Here is a 22616-nt window from a genome sequence, read left to right as displayed (position 1 = left end):
AAATAAACTCTTAAAATTAAGTCCACCTGTTTCTTTTTCTGATGTGGCTACTAGAAAATTTGCAATCACCCACGTGGCTAGTATTTGATATCTCCCGGACAGCGTTACCATGGCCGTCTGGAAACTGGAAAGTCACGTTCCTGGTAAAAGGGGCAGATGGGAGCCCATCCCTGCCCGAGCGCTCACGGCATACCCGCAATGTCACTGTCGACCTTCCTGGCAGATGCCGACACCGCGTGTTACACACAGGGGATCCGAGCATAGAGGTGTGGGTAACATGCCAACGGCCACACAAGCAGGACACGGCAGAGCGGAGGCTCCCCAGGTCTGTCTGCTTTGGGAACAAGGCGTGGCAGGACAGACAGTTTCTCCGGCACGGCCCGGTACACCTGCCACAGGTCGGGTGGAAGGGGGAGCAGCGTCGCGTGGGCTGAGGCTACGGGCCCTCAGTAACCTGCTGGGGTGACACTGGGGGCTGTGAAAGCTCCAGACACCCCGGGAAGAGTGGCCTCTCTAAGGGGTATTCTCTCACGTGGGAGACCCACGCCTCTCCTCCAGCGATGCCCGAGGCAGCCAGCGCCTGCCCTTCCTGCAACCCCCACCACACTGCCCTGAAAAGGCCCTCAGCTTCTGCCTCCCCCCATCGAGCTCGGGGTCCTGGGAGGCAGGGCAGCGGGGGGCGGGGCGGGTCTTACTCCCCTTTATAGTTCCAGTTCCTGGCCTCGAGCTGACACAAAAAGTGCTTAGTAACCACTGGGCAATGAATACATGGTTGACTGACTGACTGACTGATTGAGCGTGTGCCCGGCTGCGCTCACATGACACTCTGTCCCTCACTGGTGCCCCAAGGAGCAGACCAGGCTCTCGTATGAGAGGGAGCGACAGCCATGGAGCGTCTGACGTCTGGGCGAGGGAGGGGCCTTTAGAAACACAAGGTGATCATCGCTTCTGACACCCGGCCAAGAACCCAAAGGAAAGAATTAGCCAGTTCTGCCCAAAATGTCACTCCCTTGCTCCCCGCCACTGCCTGGCATCAGATCTAGGCCACTGCCCAGCTCCAGCCTCGACGAGTCACAGCCACACTCCCCCCACAGCAGAGGCCAGGTAAGAAATGGCATTTCTGTTTGTGCCCTGGAAATTGCCACGACGGATAAATATCAACCCCAGGTTGATGCTAGGAGATCTTGCTTTTCAGTGAGAGGAGAAGGAAAAAATACCATGAAAAATTTATTAAACTGGAGCCACTGGGACCAAAGCGCAAGTTAAAGACTCGAATTCATTCCCCTCCCCTATAATTCGTGATTTACGTCTGCGGCGACTGCAGCCCTGAGGAGCTCACTGCATCCAGGAGGATCCGCTCTCTCTGTCGTGAGATAATATCATTGAACTGTGGTCCCCCGCCCCGCCCCGGCTTCTCCGTGCGAGAGGAATTACGTCCCAGGTTTTGGTTCAAGAGGTCAATCATAACCAGAACGGGCAGGGAACAGGGAAATGGGCACCCCGGGGTCGCTGTCAGACTCACGGAGAGGAGTCTGCAAAACTCCACGCCCACCGCAAGCCACGGGACACAGGCAGGGATCCCGGGTTGGGGGGCAGCCGAGGGGCGGGTCCCCGGCTGGTACTGAGACACTATTTCGTGCTCGGTCTGGGCTGCACAAGGCCGGCATGGCCCCTTGTCCTCCTGGAGGCCTCAGTCTGTGCTGACCCCTGAGGGATGTTTCAGGGGGGCACAGACCCCCAAACTCAGGCTGGTGACTTAGGAGAAACGGCAGCTCAGGACCTCGCCCTCCATGCTGGCCAGCGGGCTCCCAGGCCTCTGGGGGCACCGACTTTGCATGGTGGGGACGTTAGGGCACAGACTGGGGTCAAATTGCGGTTCCGCCACTTGCTAGCTGAGTGACACAGGCCAGCGGCTTCCCCTCTCTAGGCCCGTTTCCTTGTCTGTAAAATGGGGGCACCCACAGAACAGACCTCACAAAGAGACTGGGGGGAGATGAGGAGGAGTCCCAGCAGTGCCAGCCCCATAAAGGCTCTGAAGCACCGCCTGCCATCACCGTCATCGTCACCGGGGATTTTTGCTTCCAGAGTGGGCACAAGGGACACGCTGCAAGGGGCTGAGCGGGTGCGGGAAGAAGACGCAGGGTCTGACCTCGGCACCTTCCGGTCAACAAAGACAGACATTTAACCAGTTAATCGTGGTGCAGCCACCGACAGCCCAAAGGTCAAACGGCTGGGGGTGGTCTGCGGGGTGGGGTTCGGTGGCGATGCTGGCCGGGCAGATGGAGGATGAGGTGCTTCCCAGAGTGGGAGACCCCCGGGCCCGGACTCAGCAGGTGAGAAGAGCCCCATGTCTCCCTTCAGCGTGCTCTCCAGTTCTCTAACTCACATGGGGCCGGCCAGGTGTCCCAGGCAGCCCCAGCTTCACAGTGAGGCCGTCCTGGGGCCGGGGGCGGGCAGCCCGGTTTCAGGAAGATGGGCTGGCGGCAGGTACTCCACCAGAGTAGGTTATTTCATTCACAGATCCCCTGAGATGGGGCCACCACCATGCTGATGTTTGGAGTACTCAAATTGTTTAAATAGACAGGGATCCTGCAAAAGATATTTGCCCCCGACCCTGGAGGCTGCCGCAGCTGTGAGGGTGGGCCTCGACACAGCAGGCACGCAGCGCACGCTGGCTCTTATTCTTACTGTGATGCTTATGCTCAGTCTGTACCGTAAGCTGAAGGGAGAGAGACCAGAAGAGTCAGCCCAGAGGAACAGCCATGTATCTGGGCACAAAGAAATGTCCCCTGTCAAACAGGAAGGAGGCTCCCCATCCACAGGAAGCCCAGGCAGAGTGTTCTCCACCTGGCCTGAGGGCAGCTGGCCAGCCAGGTGAGGGCCACCAGTGACCACCCCAGGGCCTGGGAAAGCCCGTCACTTCTCGGGCCTTGTCTCCCCTCCTGCAGGATGGGGCCAGCCCGGCCTCCCCCATCCTGCAGGAGGGAAGCTGCCCGGCCTCTTCTCAGCAGCAGGCTGCAGGATCCCAGCCCTGGCCAGAGCGGACCCTGCAGAACTAGACGAGGTCTTCAGGAAGAGCCACTGCCTAGGGAGTCTAGCTGTACTGGGGGGCTCCAGGACCACAAGGTGAAACAGCCGGGGAGGGATGGCCAGGCCTGGGCTGCGTGTGGATGGAACAAGGAAATCCTCAGAGGGGAACGAAACAGACACAAAGCAACCCAAAGACGGGGTCACCAAGACAACGGGAAATGCCTCGTGTCTTCAGGTGGCCTGGTCTCAGTCCAGCCCCATGCCCACCCTTCAGGCCACAAGGCAACCCTGGGCCCCAGGGCCCTGCTTCTGCAAACACCAGCTCTCCCATCACCAACACAGCATCCAAGGGCCCGGCTAGGAAACCCCTCAGGCCCAGGCTCACCCCGACCCTGGCTTTCCCTGCAGCTTCGCAAAAAAGAGCAGCCCTCAACATCCGACCTTGCAGAGGACAGCCACGGGCAGACATGCTGGGGAGCCTTCCGGAATACATAGGAGGTGTGAGCTGAGGCCCAGCTGCCTGACATCTTGCAGAAGCCCACATTTCCACTCGGGCATGGGGGAACCCACACCATCCTCAGTCACGTGGAGATGCCCTGGGCAGGACAGCGAGGCCAGTTCCACCTGGGGTGGGGCTGCCACATTTTCTCCCAACCCCCCGCAGCCATGTGAAGATTCTAACCGCCCCCTCTCCCCATCCTTCTTGGGCCTGGTTCCTTACTCAGCCAGCTCCTCCAGACTGCGGTAGACGTCATCGTCATTCTCCGCGGTCTCCTCCGAGGGAAAAGGCCTGTGGGAGAGGAGATAAGAGGGAAATGAGCAGGTCTCTGTGGCACCACCAGCCCCGACCAGGCCCCCAGCCTGGAATCCATCACAGGCCCGCCAGAACTCGAGCCCTGCTTGGCTCTGCCAGGAGATGCAAATGGGCTTCTGTCTGCTTCTCATGGAAGGAAGCCGGGCCTGCATTACACGGATGGGTGTTACAGATCCAACCAGGTGCAGGTGCCAAGAGCAAGAAGACCCTGCCCAGCTCTGCCCTGGGGCACCGGGTAAGTCAGTCTGTCTCTCTAGGCCCAGTGGCCCTGTTGACAAAGGAGGGAACTGGGTCAGAGGGAGCAGGAAGCTTTCATCCCATGTGACACTCCAGGGAAATTCCAGAAACAGGGGTGTGGGGCTCCCCTGGCACCCTTGTGGTGAAGCACAGGGCAGGAAGGCTGCCAGCTCCATCCGCCTGGAGGAGAGGATGCAGGAGGGGATTCTGGCAGGGAAGGGCAGAGCTTCTGGGGCATCCATCCTCCTCCCCCCAGGGTAGGGGCCTTCGAGACAGAGGACAATGGCAGAGCAGTGCCTGTGAGAAGGATGGAGCTCGCCCACCACGCCCGCCCACCAGCCCACTGGGGCCTGGCTCAGGGTCAGAGCAGGTCCTGAAGAGCGATCAGCCCTCCTGACACCAGCTGCGTTCCCACAAGGACCTGGAAAGGGACACTCTGGGAGCAGGAGCCGCATGGGGAAGAGCCCCAGGAGGGCAGTGGGTCTCTTGAAACGTCCACCCGATGGCAGCACCAATTTTCCCTCCCTCCTGGGTCACCCCCACCTGTAAGCTGTCTCTTGTTGCGCTCCTCAAGTGCCCCAGCCTCTGCCACGAGCCTTGGGAGCGGTCTGCACACCTTCATCACCATCTCCCCCACGTCGACTCCTCACTGGCCCTTGACCCCGTGTCCACTCCCCCAGTGAAACTGCTCTTGTCCAGGGCGACAGTGAATCCAAAGGCTGGGTTACAGATGTGCTGAGCACTCTGCAGAGCGGGCGGGTGCAGGGTTCCTGGGGTGGGGGCTGTGACCCGGCGTGGGGTACTGGGAATCGGGTGAAGGGTTTCGCTATAGCAGGCCTTGTCAGCGCCTTGGCGCTCGCATGGTCCTCAAAACTCGAGGAGACAGACTGGGCCAGCAGTCCCAAACGTACCTGGATTTGAGACCCTTTATTATTCTTTTTCCATGAAAACCTCACAGTTCCCTATTTGGGGGATGCGCAGGGTCCCCACCAACTCTGCCATCCCAAGACGCATCTGGGAGGAGTGAGAGAAGAGGCGGGGCGTCAGAAAGCCCCCCGGCTGATGGGAGGGGTAGACGGCCGCTGTGGCCCTTGGCACACGGACGTCTGCCTGGGTGGCTCAGAATCCAGTGGAACGGGGACTCGGGGAGGAAGGGGACTCATTGACAGAATGCGAGGGGCTCGGGCCGCACCCCCCAACGGCGCCTGACTCCTGCCAGCGGGCAGGCCCAGCACACACTGCCCAGGTGTTGGGGTGGCCGGCACAGGTGAGGCATAGAGGCCCCCCCAGGGACAAGGGCCAGGGCCAGATCCTGCCTTGCCCTCCCTCTGAGCCTGTGTTTGCGCATCCATGAGACAGGGGCGCACGGAGTCCAAGGCACAGCTAGGGCCAAAGGAGAGAAGGCAGGTGGGGCCACACTGTGCCCGCACAGCATGCACTCGCCAGGAGGACGGGGGAGCCCCGCGGGCCTGTCACCTCTCAATGCCGCCTGTACATAAGGAGATCCCAATGCACAAACTGGAGGAAGAGGCAGGTCTGCAGAGAGCCGGCGCCTTCTGGTTAAAGAAGGAACCCGGGGAGAGACGGGGGTCGGGGCCACTGTGTGCACCACGCCCACCACCAGCACAGGAGCCCAGGCAGCAACACGAACGGAGTCAGCTTCCGACGCCTTCTCCAGGGCCCCTGCAGTCCCTGCGTGCCCGTGTGCCAGCGCCCACCCCTGCCGTTTCCACGGGGAACTGCAGACAAGGTGCATGTCCTGAGTCAGGTGAACGGCCCACGACAGGCAGGGAGGCTGGCCTCCAGGAGGGAGGACGGGCGGGAGTGCAGAGGAGATGCCGCGAGAAGGGGCCTACCAGCTCCTTCTAAAGCTGTGGGCCCAAGTCAACCCGCCTCGAGAGGAGATGAAATGCCACCTTTAATGAAAGGGCGCATCTCCGTTGGCCCAGGGCTGCGTGTTCTCCTAGGAACCCATTCCTAAGGATCCCGCAGGAGACACCGGCTGGGGGTTTCCTTGCTGGGGGTCAGGCTGACATTTGCTCAGCAGGGGGATGCGGGAGGAGTTGCTACTACCAAGACTCCAAGGCTCGGGGCCTGTGCTTCCTGGGGTGGTGGCCCCAGGGGCCCACTGAGCCAGCTCCTGGAGACCTGGGTCCTGCCCACTCTGTCACAGACCTGCCATGACCCTGGGTCTGAGGTCCCCAAGGTAAACGCACTGGCCCAGTGGTCCCCATCCCTGTGGCTTCATGGCAGTAGCCTGTGTCCAAGGGGGCAGCTTGACCTCTCCGAGGGTGGGCTTTCTCCTCCCTGTAGCTCTCCCCCTCCTTCCTCCCATCACCATGACAACAGCATCCTCCACTGGGCATCATGTGGCAAGAAGGGAGGAGCATAGCTGTGTGTCTTCAAGTCACAGGGAGAGCTGCCGGCCATCATGATGCCCTGGCCATAAGCAAGGCAGGCCCCTACTGCCCATCATCCCTCGTGGTTGATGGGATGAGGGCTGAGGGCTGAGGAACCGAGCTCTCGTTCCTTAACTGACCCTGACTGCCAAAGGTTCCAGCCCACACTCAAGAGACCACAGAAGGTGCCGGGGAGGCTTGGGGTGAACTGAGATGTGGCCGTGGGATCCCAGAGGCAGAGCATTTCCTCCCACTCAGCATGAGACCCCATTGCCGGGACAGGCTTTCCACCGTCCTGCCCCCATGCCAACCACCCTGGGTCAGTTCTGGCCACCTGCCTCTCCAACCACCTCGTCAGCCATTTCTGCTTTTTCCAAATTTTGAGTGATGAATGGTGTTAATTCCATAATTGGGAAAGTATATAATCAATATTCTTACTTATTACAAAAAACATTTCTCGTCTATGAATCAAAAATTTAAAAACCAACTAATATCCTAGAAAAGGATGCTGTGTATAAAATGACACGATGGCCAAATATTAAAGCTTTCGGGTACAGAATGTAGAGAGGGGAGAAGAGCGTAGAGTTTGCCAAAGTGCTGCAGGACCATGACTCTGTCCAAACGCTAACCCGGGGGCGGTGAGGGCCGGGACACCGCCGTCGCCACTACCCCTGGGGAGTCTGAGCCCACACAGGATGGCCACCTGGGGACTCCATTTCCAGAAACCCACCCTGCACCCACATTCCGTGAGGAAATCGCCGCAGTGTAGGGTGAGAGCAAAGCCAGGGCGGAGGCTGGACGCACACCAGCCACCCGTCCCACCAGGACTCTGCGCCCTGAGCGGCATGTTTCCGAAGAGCGTGTGCTGACGTGGGAGATGCTCCCGGCCCCAGCTTGGAGGCAGGATGTTCTCAGCTGTTTAAAGAATTAAAAGATGTAAGTCCACACACGCATGCACGTACACAAACACCCCAGAAAGCTGACACTGTGACTTCCGAGGGACTCAGGATAAACTATTTTCTTCTGTTTCCCACCTTTCTACAATGAACATAACGTGTGCGTTTGAACCAGAGCACAGACCATCACTCAGCTGAGAATACAGTGCCCGTGTGCACAGCCCTGCCCGCTGTTTACACCCCCACTCTCTCTGGTAGGAAGCATCCGTCTGCTCACACCTGGGCCTGGCCCGGCCTCATCGACACGGGGCAGAGGATTTGGAGGCGAGCCCAAGTTCCTCTGCCAGCGCCACCCAAGGTCCTGGGTCCTCCTCCTCCAACTGTGCTCCCAAGGGGCCAACAGATGGCATCAGGACTCCCTGGGGCCTCAGCAGACATGCCGATTCTCAGGCCTCCCCCAGACCCACTGGGTCAGGATGGCTGAGCGTGGGGCCCAGGAATCTGGGTTTCCATAAGCTCAGGTGACCCCCTCGAGTGCTAGCGTTCGTTCTAAAGTCCCTTGGGAGGGTTTATCTGGTGGGCTCCGCCAGGGACTCTCTGGGGGACCTGGGCAGCTGTCCTCCTCTGTAGAAGGTTGTCAATGGGAACGTCCCTGAGGTCCTTCTTGCCACCACACCCCCATGGCGTGCTCAGGCCCTCCCGGAGCAGGGGAACCCACAGGGTCGGGGTGCAGGGGTACAGAGGCTTGTGAGGCCAGCGGGCAGGGTAGTATGTTTTCAACTATGAAGACACGTCACCAGAATGGGAATTTTATTTCATGAGCTCCATTTTACATCTGCTCTTTCCTCTGCCTTCAGTCCCTGGCTCCACCCTATTCACCTAGGTCCTAGTAACCTTCAAGACTCAATTCAAGCCCCACCTCATGTGGGAAGACTTAACTACCCTCTCAGAATGGGTCCACTTACGCCTAGCACAGGGCCTGGCATGAAAAAGGCATGAATGGATGGATGGATGGATGGACGGATGGATGGACGGACAGATGGATGGACGGACGGATGGATGGATGGATGGACAGATGGGTGGATAGATGGATGGATGGATGGACAGATGGATGGATGGACGGAGGGACGGATGGACGGATGGGTGGACAGATGGATGGATGGACAGATGGATGGATGGATGGATGGACGGATGGACGGATGGATGGATGGATGGATAGATAGATAGATGGATGGATGGATGGATGGGCGGACGGACAGATGGACAGATGGATGGATGGACGGATGGACGGATGGATGGATGGACGGATGGACGGATGGACGGATGGATGGATGGACAGATGTCTGGGAGGACAGGTAGGTGACAGAGTGGCTGGATTTGTGGGTTGACGGACAGACGAGACGAGTGAATGGGTGGGTTGGGGGGCGGAAGGATGGATAGGTGGGTGGTCAAGAGGACAGGGGGACGGGTGGCTGGATTAGCTGGGGAATGGATGGGTGGACAGATGGATGGATGGTAGATATTCTCAAGCTGTTCCTTCCCCCTGAAACAACAACAAATGGCAGCTCTGAATTAGATATGAGGAAGCATCTTCAAGAAGAGCATATGAAAAATCACACAGAGGTATTCAAGCACCCCTGAGTTATGACTTTACAACCCTGACCCTGACTTAACACTGAGAGACACACCCGCACACAGGGAGTGTGAGCAGTTCCTGGGGCCACATTCCAGCTGTAACTCAAAGCCCAGAGGGGTTGGAGCATGTGTGACGCTGTGGTCACTCTGCAACAAGGCCCAGCTCCACCCCTCCTGTTTCAGGTGTCGGTTTATCCTCCAGACCCCACGGTGCTGCATCCACCTCCCAATTCCCCCTTCCCTGAGCTCAAGAAAACATCCACACGTTAACCGGTGGGGTTCATCTGCTCTTTAAAAGAAGAGGAGAGAAGAGGCAAGCACAGTAAAGCTGTGTGCACAGAAATGATCGTGGGTTAAGCACGGGCACGAGGTCATCCAGGTCCCCCAGGTGACTGAGTTCCTCTCAGCCCGTCCAACCCTTCCTGAGGATGCACTTCCTCGTGCCTATCTTCTGGGAAGCCAGCTTTCCCACTTGGGCCACCGAGGGAATTAAGGGGATGCCCGTGCTGGGATCGGGAAAGCTGCCCGTGCTGAGAAATCCCCATCAGAGCCTGTGGGCCAGGAGGTGTCCACCCCACCCCACCACGCTTCCCAGCACCGTCCTCCCGGGGCGTGGGGAGAGGCCACACCACTGCGCCTCAAGGAGCCCCTGGCACACACAGCACGCCTGCCCCATCAAGGTCAATTTCAGCGTCCAGCTGCTACGGCCAGTGTGGCCGTATTGGGGCAGGACAACCCCAGTCTCAGTGCTGGGGCCAGAGGGGTCACCAGCTAGAGGAAGAAGACCCGAACAGATGGCCCCCTAAGGGGGTGCCTGAACCCAACCCCTGGACAAAGACCTGAGGGGACACAATTCCTGCTTCCAAATCGTTGCTTCCTTCTCCTTTTTTCATTCCACGGGTATGTACTGGGCAGCTGCTCCAAGCTGGACTGTGGGGCTGCCATCCGTCCCTGCTTCAGGGAGAAGGCACCATGTGAACCCAGCTCCCAGACCAATAAATCGGGCGTGGTCCTTGCTCTCAGGACTTCGAGAATCTGCCAAAACCTACGCTCCTGTGAAGTAACCACATGTGCAATCGTGCCTATGGCTGCATGGGGAAGGGAGCATGGTCTGGAAAGGCGGCAGCCGGATGCTCCAGGGGTCCTGGAGCTGAAAAGGGCAAACGGGTCCGTGCCAGCTGGGAGCCCAGGAGCTCAGCTGGATGGGGAGCGGCTTGGGTTTGCTTTCTTGGAAGGCCCTGAGCAGTGAGCTGCCAGATTTGGTTTGTAAGACAAAGACTGAAGCAGCCAAAGAGAGGACCCCCAAACACAGGCGCCCTCGCACCTTGGGAGGCAGGGGCCAGGTCTCTGGGATCTGGGGGGGAAGACCAGTTAGCTTCACGTCCTGCTGTGCATTGGTGAGGGCTGTGGGACCTGGAACACAGGGTTCCGTGCGAAACCCGACCCGCTTGTCAGCTCTGATTTAGTGTTTCGCCAGACAGCCCCGGATGGGAGCGAGCAGCATGAGGCTGCCCTCTGAGCTGAGGACTCTCCACCTGGCTCTTCACGCACTTCAAATCGGGCTAGGACTTGCTGACCCCACCCAGCCCGGCATCTGGCAGCGGCCTCCTCTGCATTATTAAACCTAATCCAGCACTCCACCGTGCAGGGCCACGTGGCAGCTCCCAGGCCTCCATCCACCCCAGACCGCTGGCGAGAAGCCAAAGCAAAGGCCCACCACCTCCGTCGCCTTCATTTCAGGGGAGAGCAAAGAGCAAGGCCTCTGCAGGTGACCGATCCGGGATCAAATCCTGGCTCTACTGAGCGCTTGCTGTGTGACTCTGAGCAGGGCACTCTCCCTCACTGAGCCTCAGTTTCCCCAACTGTAGAACAGGGGTAGCAGCAATTGTTAAGACTCAATGAGATAACACATGCAGCTCCTTCTACCCAAAGAGGTCCTGTACATGACAGCGGGGGTCACCTTCCTCCCCTCTGGGCGGCTCGCCCCAGGAGCCCACCTGCCAAGTCCAGAGCCTCAGACACAGGCAGTCCCCATGGCCGCCAGAGCAGAGCTCCAGGTGCTAAATCCTAGAGCTGGCCCCTGGGCTTCCGTTACAATTGGAAAGTGCCCCTCAGCCGGATTCCCCCAGCCCTGCCCCGGGGCACGCAGGGTCAGCGCTATCGCCAGGTCCTCCGACCCACCCTACTGAGCTCTTTCTTCCCCTGCCTGGGAAGGAGACCGGCCCCCAGAAACAAATGTTCACATAAGAAAGCTTCGGGTCAGTGCTCGGCTCCAAGTCGGTTACTCAGGACGTCGAGCACCATTCAGAGAATCTAGGACACGGCGTTTAATTTTCCACGTTCTGTTGGCGTTTCAGGTGAAAGTGATCCAGCCTGAGACACCTCTGAACTTCTCCTCGTTGACTTGGCGCGTGCAGGGAGGAGAGCCGGGTGCGACTCACTGACGTCGCTCCCTGCAGTGTGGCCCCCAAGGTCCGTGTCCACCAGCAGCTTCCCGGACGGACCCCCTGAGCAGACACCTCTGTCCTCCTTGGCCCGCCTGATGCAGCCGAGCGAAGGGGCAGGGGCAGGGCCCCAGGTTCACCTCCTGTAGGGCGACACCAGCCCGCAGTCCCTGAGAACCAACTTGGCCTCAGAGGCCTGGGGGTGCCCAGCACCGGCACCTGTCCTGCAGGGCCTGCCACTTTGCTGGGGACGAAGGCATTTCCCGGGATGCGGGAATCCCAGTGCTAACGCGGGGACAAGTTGAGTACCCGAGGCCTGCACGTGGCAGACAACAGTGCTTCAATTTATGGCGCTGACGTGACCTGAGGGGCCCGCGGAGGGCCACTTCCCAGGCCCCAGCCTCAGTTTCCTATTCTGAAAACGGCCTTAGAATTAGCTGAGGTGGGGCTGTGGGAGGGCAGCGGGAGGGGGGTGGTGGGAGGTCCCCACACCATGACAGCATCAGGTTCAGCCTCATCTCACCAGGTGTGACCAGGGGCTAAGGGCAGGAGCAGTGAGTGAGGAGAGGCTGGCAGGGGCAGAGGGGCCATGGGAGCCTGCCCCCAGAGACGAGAACCGGGCCACAGGCCCCTCAGGCACCAGCTTGCCAGGGAGATGGCAGCCGGGCAAACTTTAAAGGCACACGGAGAACCGCAGCCTGGAGGACCTGACAGACCGTTAATTATTGGAGGAGTCACCTGGTGCCGCCCGCTAATTGGCAGGGAGTCCTTGAAACACTAGGGTTTTGCTCATTAAAAATGGCTCTCCTGCTAAAGAGCCCCGACTGTCAAAACAAGCTGACGTGTGGCTTTTCTCTTCTCAGACCGCCGCCCCACCCAGTGCAGACTGCCATCCTATCAGGGGGCAGTGCCAGGCCGTGCCACCCCACCCACGCCCACACCCAGCTCAGGCCACACCCTGTATCAGAGACGAGGGGGACCCGCACCCACCATGCAGGCCACAGGGCGCAGGAATGGCCATAAAGGCACAGACAGCAAGAGGAGAAAAGGTGGAAGGATAGCCTGGGGAAACCAGGAGGGCTTCTGGCAGGAGGTGGTGGGGAGCTGGTTTGGAGAGCAAAGTCTAATTCTGAGTTCAGAGTTGCAGCCCCATTTCAGACAGACGTCGGGTAGAGTCAGCCACACAGCTTCCTAGCCCATGAGCTTGCCCAGGGACTGAGCCCCCGGCCTCAGTAACTCATCCGTAAGATGGGGACAAACCACGTGCCTCAGCATCTCATGAAGCTTCACAAGATGCAGCATGGACACGCCTCCCACGGGCTGGCACGTAAGGAGGCGGGGGGGAGGGGTGACGGCGAATGTGGTCATGACTTAAGGCTGGAGGAGGCAGCTGGGCAGAGGTGAACATGTCCTGTACACTTGGGGACGTGCAGGCTCAGTGTGGCCGGAGGGGGAGGCTGACGTGCTGGGAGGGGCAGGAGTCTGACGGGGAGGGAGACAGTGACCAATAGGTGCGCCCCGGTGCCACCAGCAGGATCTTAAACCAAAGTCAGCATAGAGTTGGAGGGTCTCTGTCTATATGTGGTGGGGGTCTGGAAGGCGGGGCTCTGAGCTGAACCCACTGCCTGCCCGGCAGTGACCTCTGATGTCTGCCAAGGCAGGTCCAGCAGAGGTGGGTGCTGGGGGGAGAGGTGCGGCCTGCTCCGAGGTGACTGGGGGAGACGCCAAGCGCTCCCCCAGAGGAGAAACCTGAGGGACCCCCCAAATCCCAGCCAGGCTGCTTCCAGAACCCTAGTGAGGCAGAGGAAGCCACTCTGACCTCAGGGTCAGCAAAGAATGGTTTGTTCCCTTCAGCCCCCTGTCCGAGGAGGGAGGGCCTGGGCGGCTTCTCAGCAGCCGTGCAGCCTACTGCATTTCGACTTTCCGGTCCACTTCTCAGAATGACACAGGTTTGGAGCGGAAAGGCTGGTGGGTGGGCAGGGCCATCCTCCCCGACCAGCGGCGCCCAGCCTCCCGCAGCCGCTCTCCTTTTCCTTCCGTGCCATCTTGGCCTCTTCCCAGGGTACACCTGCCCAGGCTTGACAGGAAATCTCCACAGCCTGCCAGGGCCCTGCCCAGACATAACGCTCGGGACACATCTTCGGGGAATGGGGAAGTGACACAGAACCCGTCACCGGCCTGCACAGGAGCCTGAAGAGGCCAGTGGGGGGCACCCCAGCACCCCGGCCTGCACAGACCTCTGGTAGCACGGCTTCTCCTGTGGCCTCTGGGCTCAGGCTGCGTGCATCTCCCTGTCTGCCGACAGAAACACATGACACCCTCTCCACACAGGTTTCCAACCTGGGCCATGATGGGCCAGGGCCCCCAGTGTCCTCCCGGCCTTGGCCCGGGGAACGGTGCCCAAGCTTGGATGTGCTGGGCGGGGAGAGGCGGACAGGCTGACAGACAAGCAAACTGTAGCCCAGGCATCAAAGGACGGCAGGCCCAACGCCCGAGGAGCAAATGAGGTGGCTCTGTCCGAGGTTCTGGAGCTGGGGCCTGGGCTTGACACACTCTGCACCCCAGCGGCACCTTCCACGCCCCAGATGGCTCCCCTTGGGGTGGCTCAGACCATGGGCTGACCACCGCACCCCGGGACACTCCAGCAGCTACTGAAATAAAGACGACTTCTTTTCTTCCTTCTCCACAGCCAGAGCTGTCCACTGCTGAAATGACCCCCTGGGCCCAGGGACGGCCTGTGGGGCAGAGCAGGGCCCGAGCCGCCTCTGGACCCTCCCTCTGCTCCTGATCACACAGTCAGGCCGGTGCTGGGACACAGGCCACAACGCCATGTCTGAGCTTCTGCCCCAGCACAGCAGTATGAGTCAGGAAAAGGAATCAGAAACACTCATTTGCCCTGCGGGTGTCAAATGCACACTGCTGCTCTGGACAGGGACCGTGGGAGGAGACTGCACAGCGAGCCCACTGGACGGGGACCGTGGGAGGAGACTGCACGGCAAGCCCACTGGACGGGGACCGTGGGAGGAGACTGCACGGCAAGCCCAAGTCACGGTGTAAAAAAAGCAGTTCTTAGCAAACACAGCAGAGCTAGGAGACGAGGTAGGGATCTGGGGGGAGGGACCGGTTCAGGGTTCTGTGGGACCAGCAGGTTGCTGTGTGACCTCAGACAAGTCCCCTCCCCTCTCTGAGTCATGGTCTACCACTTCAAAGAAGAACAGACGGTGGTGGGGGGATGGAGGGGACATGGAGGTGGAGGTGGCCTTCTCCCCTCCTCTGGCTATCCTGCCTGCCTGCTGTGAAATGAAGCGTCAGCCCAGTGTCCCCAATCCTCTGAGTCCCACGAAGGCCTCTGCATGCCCCCAGGGAGCCACCATGACAGGGAGGGCAAACCAAGGCCTGCCCGCAGTCACACCCACCCCCACGACCCCGGCAGCACCGGCATCACTAACCCATCACGGGGTTCGCTCTGGCAGACCTGGGATGGACGGCAGTCCAGGTGGAAGGCTGGCCTGTGGGCCCTGCTGAGAGAAGCAGGTCAGCTTCCCGGGGGCTCTTGCCAGTCCCTCATTGCACACCTGCTGCCCAGAGGTGAGGTCAGTCTCAGGGCAGTCCAGTGGAGCCTCTGCCCGCTGGCCGGGGGTCCAGGGGCAGGGCACACCAACCCTGCTCAAAGGACGCAAGTGAAACTGAAGCCCTCCCCCTGGCTCACAAATGAGGGGGCGGGGAACGACTCAAGAACAGGGGGGTGTCCCCAGGTGTCCCCCAGTCAGGCATGACAATCGCCCACAAGGGGGGGGGGGCTGGTGCCGTGTCACAAAGCAGACACCAAGACTCAGAGAGGTGAAGAAACTCGCCCGAGGAGACCAGCCAGGAAGCGGCAGAGCTGGGCTTGGAGCCAGCACTGCCCCCAAGAGGAGCCACAGCAGGGAAGAAACCCAGGAGGGAGCAAGCTTGTGCCCCCCGACCCCTGCCCAGGTTCTGGCAGCAGCCCCGGCCATTCCATGGGACTGACCAGACAGAGGGCCTGAGGTGTTGCTCCCTGCACCCCCAGCACCTCCTGGTGCCCATCAGCCCCTGCCGCCCTCCCCCACAGCCCCCTCCCCGAGCCTCCATCACCCCCTCCCCAATGTCCATGGCAGCCCCTCACTGGTCCTGGCCTCCACCCTGGAGCCTCCGTAGTCCATGCGGCGCCAGAGGAAGGTTCTGGACAAAATCCCAGAGGCCACTGCTCTGCTGAAACCCCAGGGCTTCCCCACACACTCAGAGAGAGCGGAGACCCCCATCCATGCCCACCCCCCCAAGACGGTCTCCTCCTCACCCCGTCCCTGGTGCTCCTGCCCTCGCCCTCTCCATCCCGCAGGGACCCCAAGCATCCCTCCCAGAGCCTCTGCTTGAGCCTCCGAGGCCCCAGACCTGCTCTCGCGGCTCGGCTCACTCCCCAGGGGTCAGCCCGAACTGACGTCGCTTCCTGAGACGGGCCCACTGACCATCGCACCTGAGTACCCCGACTCCCGCCCCTACCCTGTCCATCTGCCGTCCCACCCTCACACTTGTCCCTTGGAGCCCAGGGCCTGGGAGAAGATGACACACAGTAGGTGCACACAACTAGTGATGGGCCAGGATGAGAGCGGGGAGCTGCATGCCGGAATGTTCTGGCACCGGCCACTCTGGACATGGATGAGGACAAGGGCAGGACTGCAGCCCTCCCACCATGCCCCAGGGGAGTCTGGCCTGGCCACCTCTGGGTGGAGAACTGGACCTCAGCCCTGCTAGATGGCGCCAGCCCTGGGTCTGAAGGCGGCCTGGGCGGGCTGGGCTGGGCGAGGGCCCGTGTCCAGGCCTGCGATGGCTCACCTTGGAGTCTGTAGGGCTGAGGGCCCAGCCAAGCCTCAGGGCCGGGCTCCAGCCTCAGCTTTAATCAGAACCACTGGTGCTGCACGGCTGCCCTCCTGGGAGGGGCGTGGCTGGACACCCATCCATCCAAACCCCGCTCCCGGACCACTGGCCAGATTTCCAAGCTGGAGTGATGTGCAGGGCCCCATGATGGCTCAAGGAAGGGAGAGTCCAAGAACAGAATTCACCAAATGGCAGAAAACCCAGCTTTCTGAACCACCCAGCCCCTGGGGACCAGGCCAAAGCCAGATCAGCACCTCCACTGTGAGCAGCTCCAGCGCCGGGTGGGCTCAGTGCCTGCCTCAGTCTCCCTACCAGGGACCCCAAAGGGGAGATGGAGCCTCAGCTGCCTACAGGGTCAGCAGGTGAGGCCCAAGGCCAGTTTTCCCAGCCCCCGGACGCCAGCCCTGCCAGGAACTGAGGCTGGAAGGGCCCGGAGACGCCCTGGGCAGCGGATCTGCGCCTGGGTCCATGCTGGGCCTGGGATCCCTGACTCCCAGCTGACTCCCCGCTGAGGACTGTGGGGCGGAGTCCCAGTTCCACCACCGACCGGCTGGGTGACCCTGGGCAAGAGGTGCCCTCTCGGGGCCTCAGCCTCCTGCTCTGCAAAGTGAGGCTGAGATCCCAGCCTCCAGGGTCCAGGTGAGCATCAGTGAGCTGACCACGGGAAGTGCTCAGCCCCAGGAGAGGTCGCTCTGCTGTATGGGGGGACAGGAACAGGAGGGGGACAAGAAGGGACAGCAGCTCCAGAAGGGCCAACCGCGCTGCCCAGGACATAGAACCACACACCACGAGCTGCGCTCACCACACGACAGTGAGCGGAAACAGCCACTGACACCTGATCGGTCCTTTATCAAAGGTCCAAAACAATGAAGACTAGACAAAACTACACACGAACTACAAGGAAATTAATTCTACAACGGCCAGGAGACAGAGAACCTCACGTCAGGACGGCGGCTCCTTCCTGATGGGGCCGCCGGGGGCCAGGACCAAGGAGGGCACAGGTGGAATGTTCTAGTTCTTGCGTTGACTGGTGGGCTCATGAGTGTTACAAATAACTAAAAATTAAATAAATGAATGAATAAGAATTAAAGAGCGAGAGATCAGAACAAACAGAGAAGAGGAGGGTAATGAAAAAAGCCAGACGGTCACTTCCGACGTTCCTTTCTCTCCCGTCAAAAGGCTGCTCCGCGCTGCGTAACAACACGGCCGCGTGGTGGTGGGGCAGCCCACCTGAGTGGGGAGCCTGTATCTCTGCGGGACAAGCAGGAGGTGAGGGAGACGGCTGTGGGCGACAGGCCGGCTGCGGGCTCACTCGGGCTCCCCTGCCGAGGGCCACACGTCACCGCGCCGGCTTGTGTTTGAGGTCAGCTCCACCATCCCCTCAACGCGTGACCTCGGGCGAGTCCCCCAGCCTCCCAGCCTCAGGTTCTTCCCCTGTAAAATAGGAATGGCAACAGTCCCCACTCCCAGGGGTGAGGAGGATCAAGCAGTGTGGCAGGTTGGACTCCTGTCACCAAACATCCTGGCTCCACTGGCGGCACAGAGTCTGTTCCAGCCAGAGGCTGTCGGTCAGCCTGGCCCCGGGGCAAGCAACGTGGAGCGGCACACGGCAACGCACACGCTGGTGGCTGTTAAGTCACAGAGACTAGGGGGCTATTTGTTGCCACTGCAGAACCTGGTCGGTCCTGACTGACAGAAGCCGCCAGCGCAGACGAGAACCACAGTGAAGACAACAGGGGCACATTCGGAGGACAGGCCCTTTAACGCTAAATAATAATTGGACCATTCAATAAGAAATAGTAAGAAGTCTGTCCCTCTTGCAAGGACGAGATGAGTGGGACTCAGGCTGGTCCGAGGGCTGTCCCTGCACATGAGTAGATGGACCCAAAGCACCTGAACACAGCTCCCTTTCAAATGACGCTGGATCTTACGATGTTTCTGATTCATTTGTTCGGCAGCCTCTTGCTAAGACTTCGGCAGGTCCCTCCCTACTGGCCACAGTTGGGAGCAGAGCTCAGGGTCGCAGTGAGCATGGATGACCTTGCCCCAGAGCTGGGCTGGGGGGCCCTGCTGACGACTGGCCTCCCAGCCCACAGGCCCCAGTGCTGAGCATGCCGGGACATCCCGTTCTGTTCCAGGGGCATTTTTAATGCGCTCACATCCCTTCTGCATATGGATAAACCCCACTGCAAGACACGACAAGACTTTCCTCTCGTTCTCTGCAAACGAGCCAGCAGCGGCGTGCAGCTGCCCCCATGAATTTTTCATGGTGGTATTTGCTGGAAAGGCTGCCTTTGACTGTTTTCCTTGTTACCGAGTGAAGCCGCCCTTGCTCCCTAGAGGCTCTGAGAAGGCTCGGGCCCCGGCGCACGGGGACATGCTTCCCGCCCCCAGCACTGAGTGCTGTTGGTACAGGGCGCCCGCAGAACGAGAAGACCACTGTCCTCGGAGGCCCTCCCTCCCGTCCCTGCTAACTGGAGGGGACCTGGGAGCCCCAAGCTCCCTGCCAGTCGCCAGACTCTTCCTCGGCAGCCCGGTCTGAGGGCGGCAGGGGCTGCAGAAGGACTGGGGTAGGGCTCATGGGGGCATCGATCAGCTTCCAGGAAGGGCACCAGGTATGCCAGAGCCTGAGGGGCCCCCACCTGGTCCCTGCCCAGAGCTCAATGCCCAGCAAAACCCACGTCCCTGCTGTGTTAGGGTCCTGGGGCTGCCACTGACAGAGTCCCACAATGGGTGAAAACAACAAAAATTCATTCTTGATACTGGAGGCCAGAAATCCCAAACCCAGGTGTCACAGGGTCATGTGAGGCTCTGGGGAGGAGCCCTCCTGCCTCTCCCAGCTCCTGGGGGCCGCAGGCGCTCCTCAGCTTACAGCTGCATCACTCCAGTCTCTGCCCCACGTCCACACGGCCTCTCCTCATCTCCCTGTGTCTCTCCTCCATGTGTTTCCTACAAGGACACTTTTCGCTGGATTTAAGGCCCATCTGGGCAATTGGGGTGATCTCATCTCAGGATCTTATTTAATTACATCCGCAAAGACCCTTTTCCCAACAAGCTCACATGCACAGGTTGGGGCATATCTCCTTGAAGCCACGTTCAGTCCCTCCACCCAGTTGGCCTGGGCGCGCCATGGAAAGCCAGGGGCTGGGACGCAGCGGCCTCAGGCCTCCTCGCCTGGAAAACCACTGCTCCGGGCTGCTGGGGGTGGCCCTGCTCCACCCTGGCCCCAGGCTCTCAGCACCGCCTCTGACCATCAGGCCCCTGTGACCCTCCCTCTCCAAGACCAAGAAACAGCCTCAGAGCCCAGAAAGCTGCTGAAAATCACAGCAGCCTGGACCCAGTGTCTCAGGTTGGCCCTCAACCCTGCACACCTGCCCTGCGTACAGCTGTGCTGCATTCACCTGCCCACGGCCAGGGGTCCAATGTCCATCTCCCCACCTGACAGGGACCAGTGCCACAGTGTTCTAGCACCCGGCCCGGGGTCTGGCACCATCAGGTACCAACAGAACGAATGAATGAATGAATGTATGGCTGCTGACTCCCCAGGCCCGGTCACGACCTGATTGGGATCTCAGGAAAGTGATGCCCTCTGGGCCTCAGTTTCCCCCAGTGCCAAAGGAGGGCAAGAAGGGTCCTTCTCGCGTAAATGTTCTGGACCATGAGACCAAGGCAGAGTCTGGAAGGGGGCTCAGGGAGCCTGTGAGTCTGCGAGTGTCATGGCGACGAGGCCAGGCCTCAACGCCCCTTTGCTCTCCGTCCTGCTGCCCAGCGCAGACTACCTCTCGGCCCATGAGGCAGCTCAGGCTCCAGGATTTTCATCAAACAGCGATTCTCTCGTCTGGACACGGGGATATCTGTCAGCGAGGAAGGACTAATGTGGGCACCCGTGACATGTCACCCACCAGGATTCCAAATCTGGGCCCCTGAGCTGCCCCGAGGAGGCCGGGGTGCTGGTATGACGCTGGTGAGCCGCAGATTAGAGCAGACACACCCCCCCGGATGCACAGCACCCTAACGTCTTCAAGACATCTCAGGCACAAGCGTGACCCTGGGCTCTGTGGCTCGCACACTGACGAGCTCCCCAGCAGACGGAGCCCACTCTCCCTCCACCCTGGAATCGGGGATCAGAAACTCACGCACGGCCTGCTTTAACTCTCAGAGCCCACTAGCACATGGGGAAACTGAGGCACTGAGAGGCGGCTCCTGCTGCCTCTCAGCTCTGGATCTCTGCATGCCAGGCGCTGTGCTGACACACACAGACGTTGTCTTTCAAATCCTTACAACAACCCAGGGAGTTACAACTGAGACCCCGTTTAACCAGTGAGGCCATCAAGGGTCAGCGGACGAGGACAGTGACCCAGCGTCCCACCGCCACCCAAGTCAGCAGCTCACTCCTTCGTCCACCCCCTCCGTTATGAAACACTGTTGAGTGCCTACTCTGCGCTGGGGGGCAGACAGGTCCTAACGTAGTTATCACTGCCAGACGACAGAGGCTGTGACCTTAACCACCTCACAGCCCCACACCAGCCACGGACCAACGGACATTCATGTGACAGAGGGCATAGGGAGGATGGACGGAAGGACAGTGGACAGATGGAAGCACAGAAAGACAGATGGGTGAGTGGATGAGTAGAAGGACAGACGGACAGGCAGACAAATGGATGGGTGGATGCGTAAGTGAATAGATGATGGATGGGTGGAAGAATGGGTGGACAGACAGGTGGATGGATGGATAAGGGGGTGGAAGGACAGACAGACAGATAGATGGGTGGATGTCTAAGTGCACAGATGATGGATGGATAGATGGGTGGATGAACGGACACATGGATGGACAGATAGTTGGTTGGATGGACAGAAGGACAGGCAGGCAGCTGGGTGTGTGGATGGGAGGGTGCGAGCGAGGGAAGGGAGGAAACAATAACAACCCACGAGATGAGCAGTGTTCTCTGGGGGCAGACTGACAGCACGGGCAAGTCCCCCCGACACGACTATAAGGACCCGGGAGTGCAGCAAGGAGAGAAACTCAGCTGCGTTTTGTCTCTTAAGGAAGACGCGGCAGACCGCCTGCTGAGGGAGCTCCGGCTGGCTGTCCGTGCCCCTCCTGCCGGGCTGCCATCTGCATCTCTTGACTGACGCCTCCAGCATGAATGAGCCCCAGCCGACCCGGCCAGAGGCGGCCAGTTAACACACTTTTGAACAAGTGTGTCTCCTGGCAGCTCTCGTGCCCTCGATGGCGGCAGCAGGGAGAGGCACACACAAGCACTCCGTGGGAATTCTGTTCAGCGGTGGGAGGGAGGACGGACCCTCCCAATGTAGGGGGTGGAGCTGGCCTCTGGAGGTCAACTGGCCCCCAGCCATCAAGTACTGCCCTGTGGGGCTCACCATGGGGCGCTTCCACTCAGTCCTAATGACAACCCCATTCACAGACGGTGGCCGGGGCTCAGGTTTCCAGGGAAGGACGCTGCAGGCCCTGGACAGTGGAGAAGGTTCGAGGCCTCCACGGTGCCACCTAGGAGCTCCGTCCTGGTGGCCAATGAGAAAGGACGTGGCCTTGGTGCCACCGAGGTCAGCCCTGGGCTCTCCCCTCTCCCCCAGGGCTGCCCTCTCCTCCCGAGTGTGGGTCACTGTCATGGACTCTGCAGCAGGTGGGCCTGGGGGTTCACATGGCCCAGCTTGTCCCCCCACAGCAGATCCACTGAGGACAGGTGGCCAGGACGTTGGATGTCACCAGACAGTGCGATTAAAAGCATCTTGCTGGCAGAATGAGCTGCTAAGCATATAAACCACCACTTCCTGTCCAAAGTTCCTCTCTTGTGGGAAGTCCAATCACCTGGAGTTAACCAGGCAGCACAGGTGGGGAAAGGGACATTGCCAGCCTGGATGGTGGCAACAGAGAGACCTGGGGACGGTGCCTCAGAAAGAGGACTCCAGGAGCCAGGGCCGACGTCCGCAAACACAGGAAAGACTTGAGAAGAGGTGGGGTTTCTCGGCCGATAAGACCTTCACCTTGGTGAGAATGAACGGACGTTGTGGTCTCCTCCCCAGCAACGCACAGTGCGCCGGGAGCCCCAGAGCCCCTGCAGCCCCTCCGATTGAGAAGTCTCGCTTCAGAGAGATCCCATACCTTCAGGCGATTGGGAAGGCACAAGAAGGTCTGGGGGTGGGAAGTCAAGGGCACACCGCCAACCATCTGGATGGACTTTCCTCGTCACCGAATGGGCTCCAGGGAGCTCTCAGCCCCCGGAGGAGCGAAGGTGGAGCCGTT

General features: G+C 60.1%; 1 protein-coding gene across 4 annotated transcripts in view; it reads right to left on the bottom strand.

The window, feature by feature from the left end:
* The window catches only part of VAV2 (vav guanine nucleotide exchange factor 2), a 190081-nt gene that overhangs the window by 59088 nt on the left and 108377 nt on the right, over positions 1–22616 (bottom strand). For all 4 annotated transcript variants that reach the window (XM_070518422.1, XM_070518423.1, XM_070518424.1 and 1 more), the window contains exon 4: positions 3752–3820. In XM_070518422.1, coding sequence (XP_070374523.1) covers positions 3752–3820 — 69 coding nt within the window. The remainder of the gene's footprint in view (positions 1–3751; positions 3821–22616) is intronic.

The sequence above is a fragment of the Equus asinus genome, chromosome 10 (genome assembly GCF_041296235.1).
Source record: "Equus asinus isolate D_3611 breed Donkey chromosome 10, EquAss-T2T_v2, whole genome shotgun sequence".
Classification (NCBI taxonomy): Eukaryota; Metazoa; Chordata; class Mammalia; order Perissodactyla; family Equidae; genus Equus; species Equus asinus.
The sequence above is the reverse complement of the archived record's forward strand: the minus strand, read 5'-3'. Positions and strand labels throughout refer to the sequence as shown.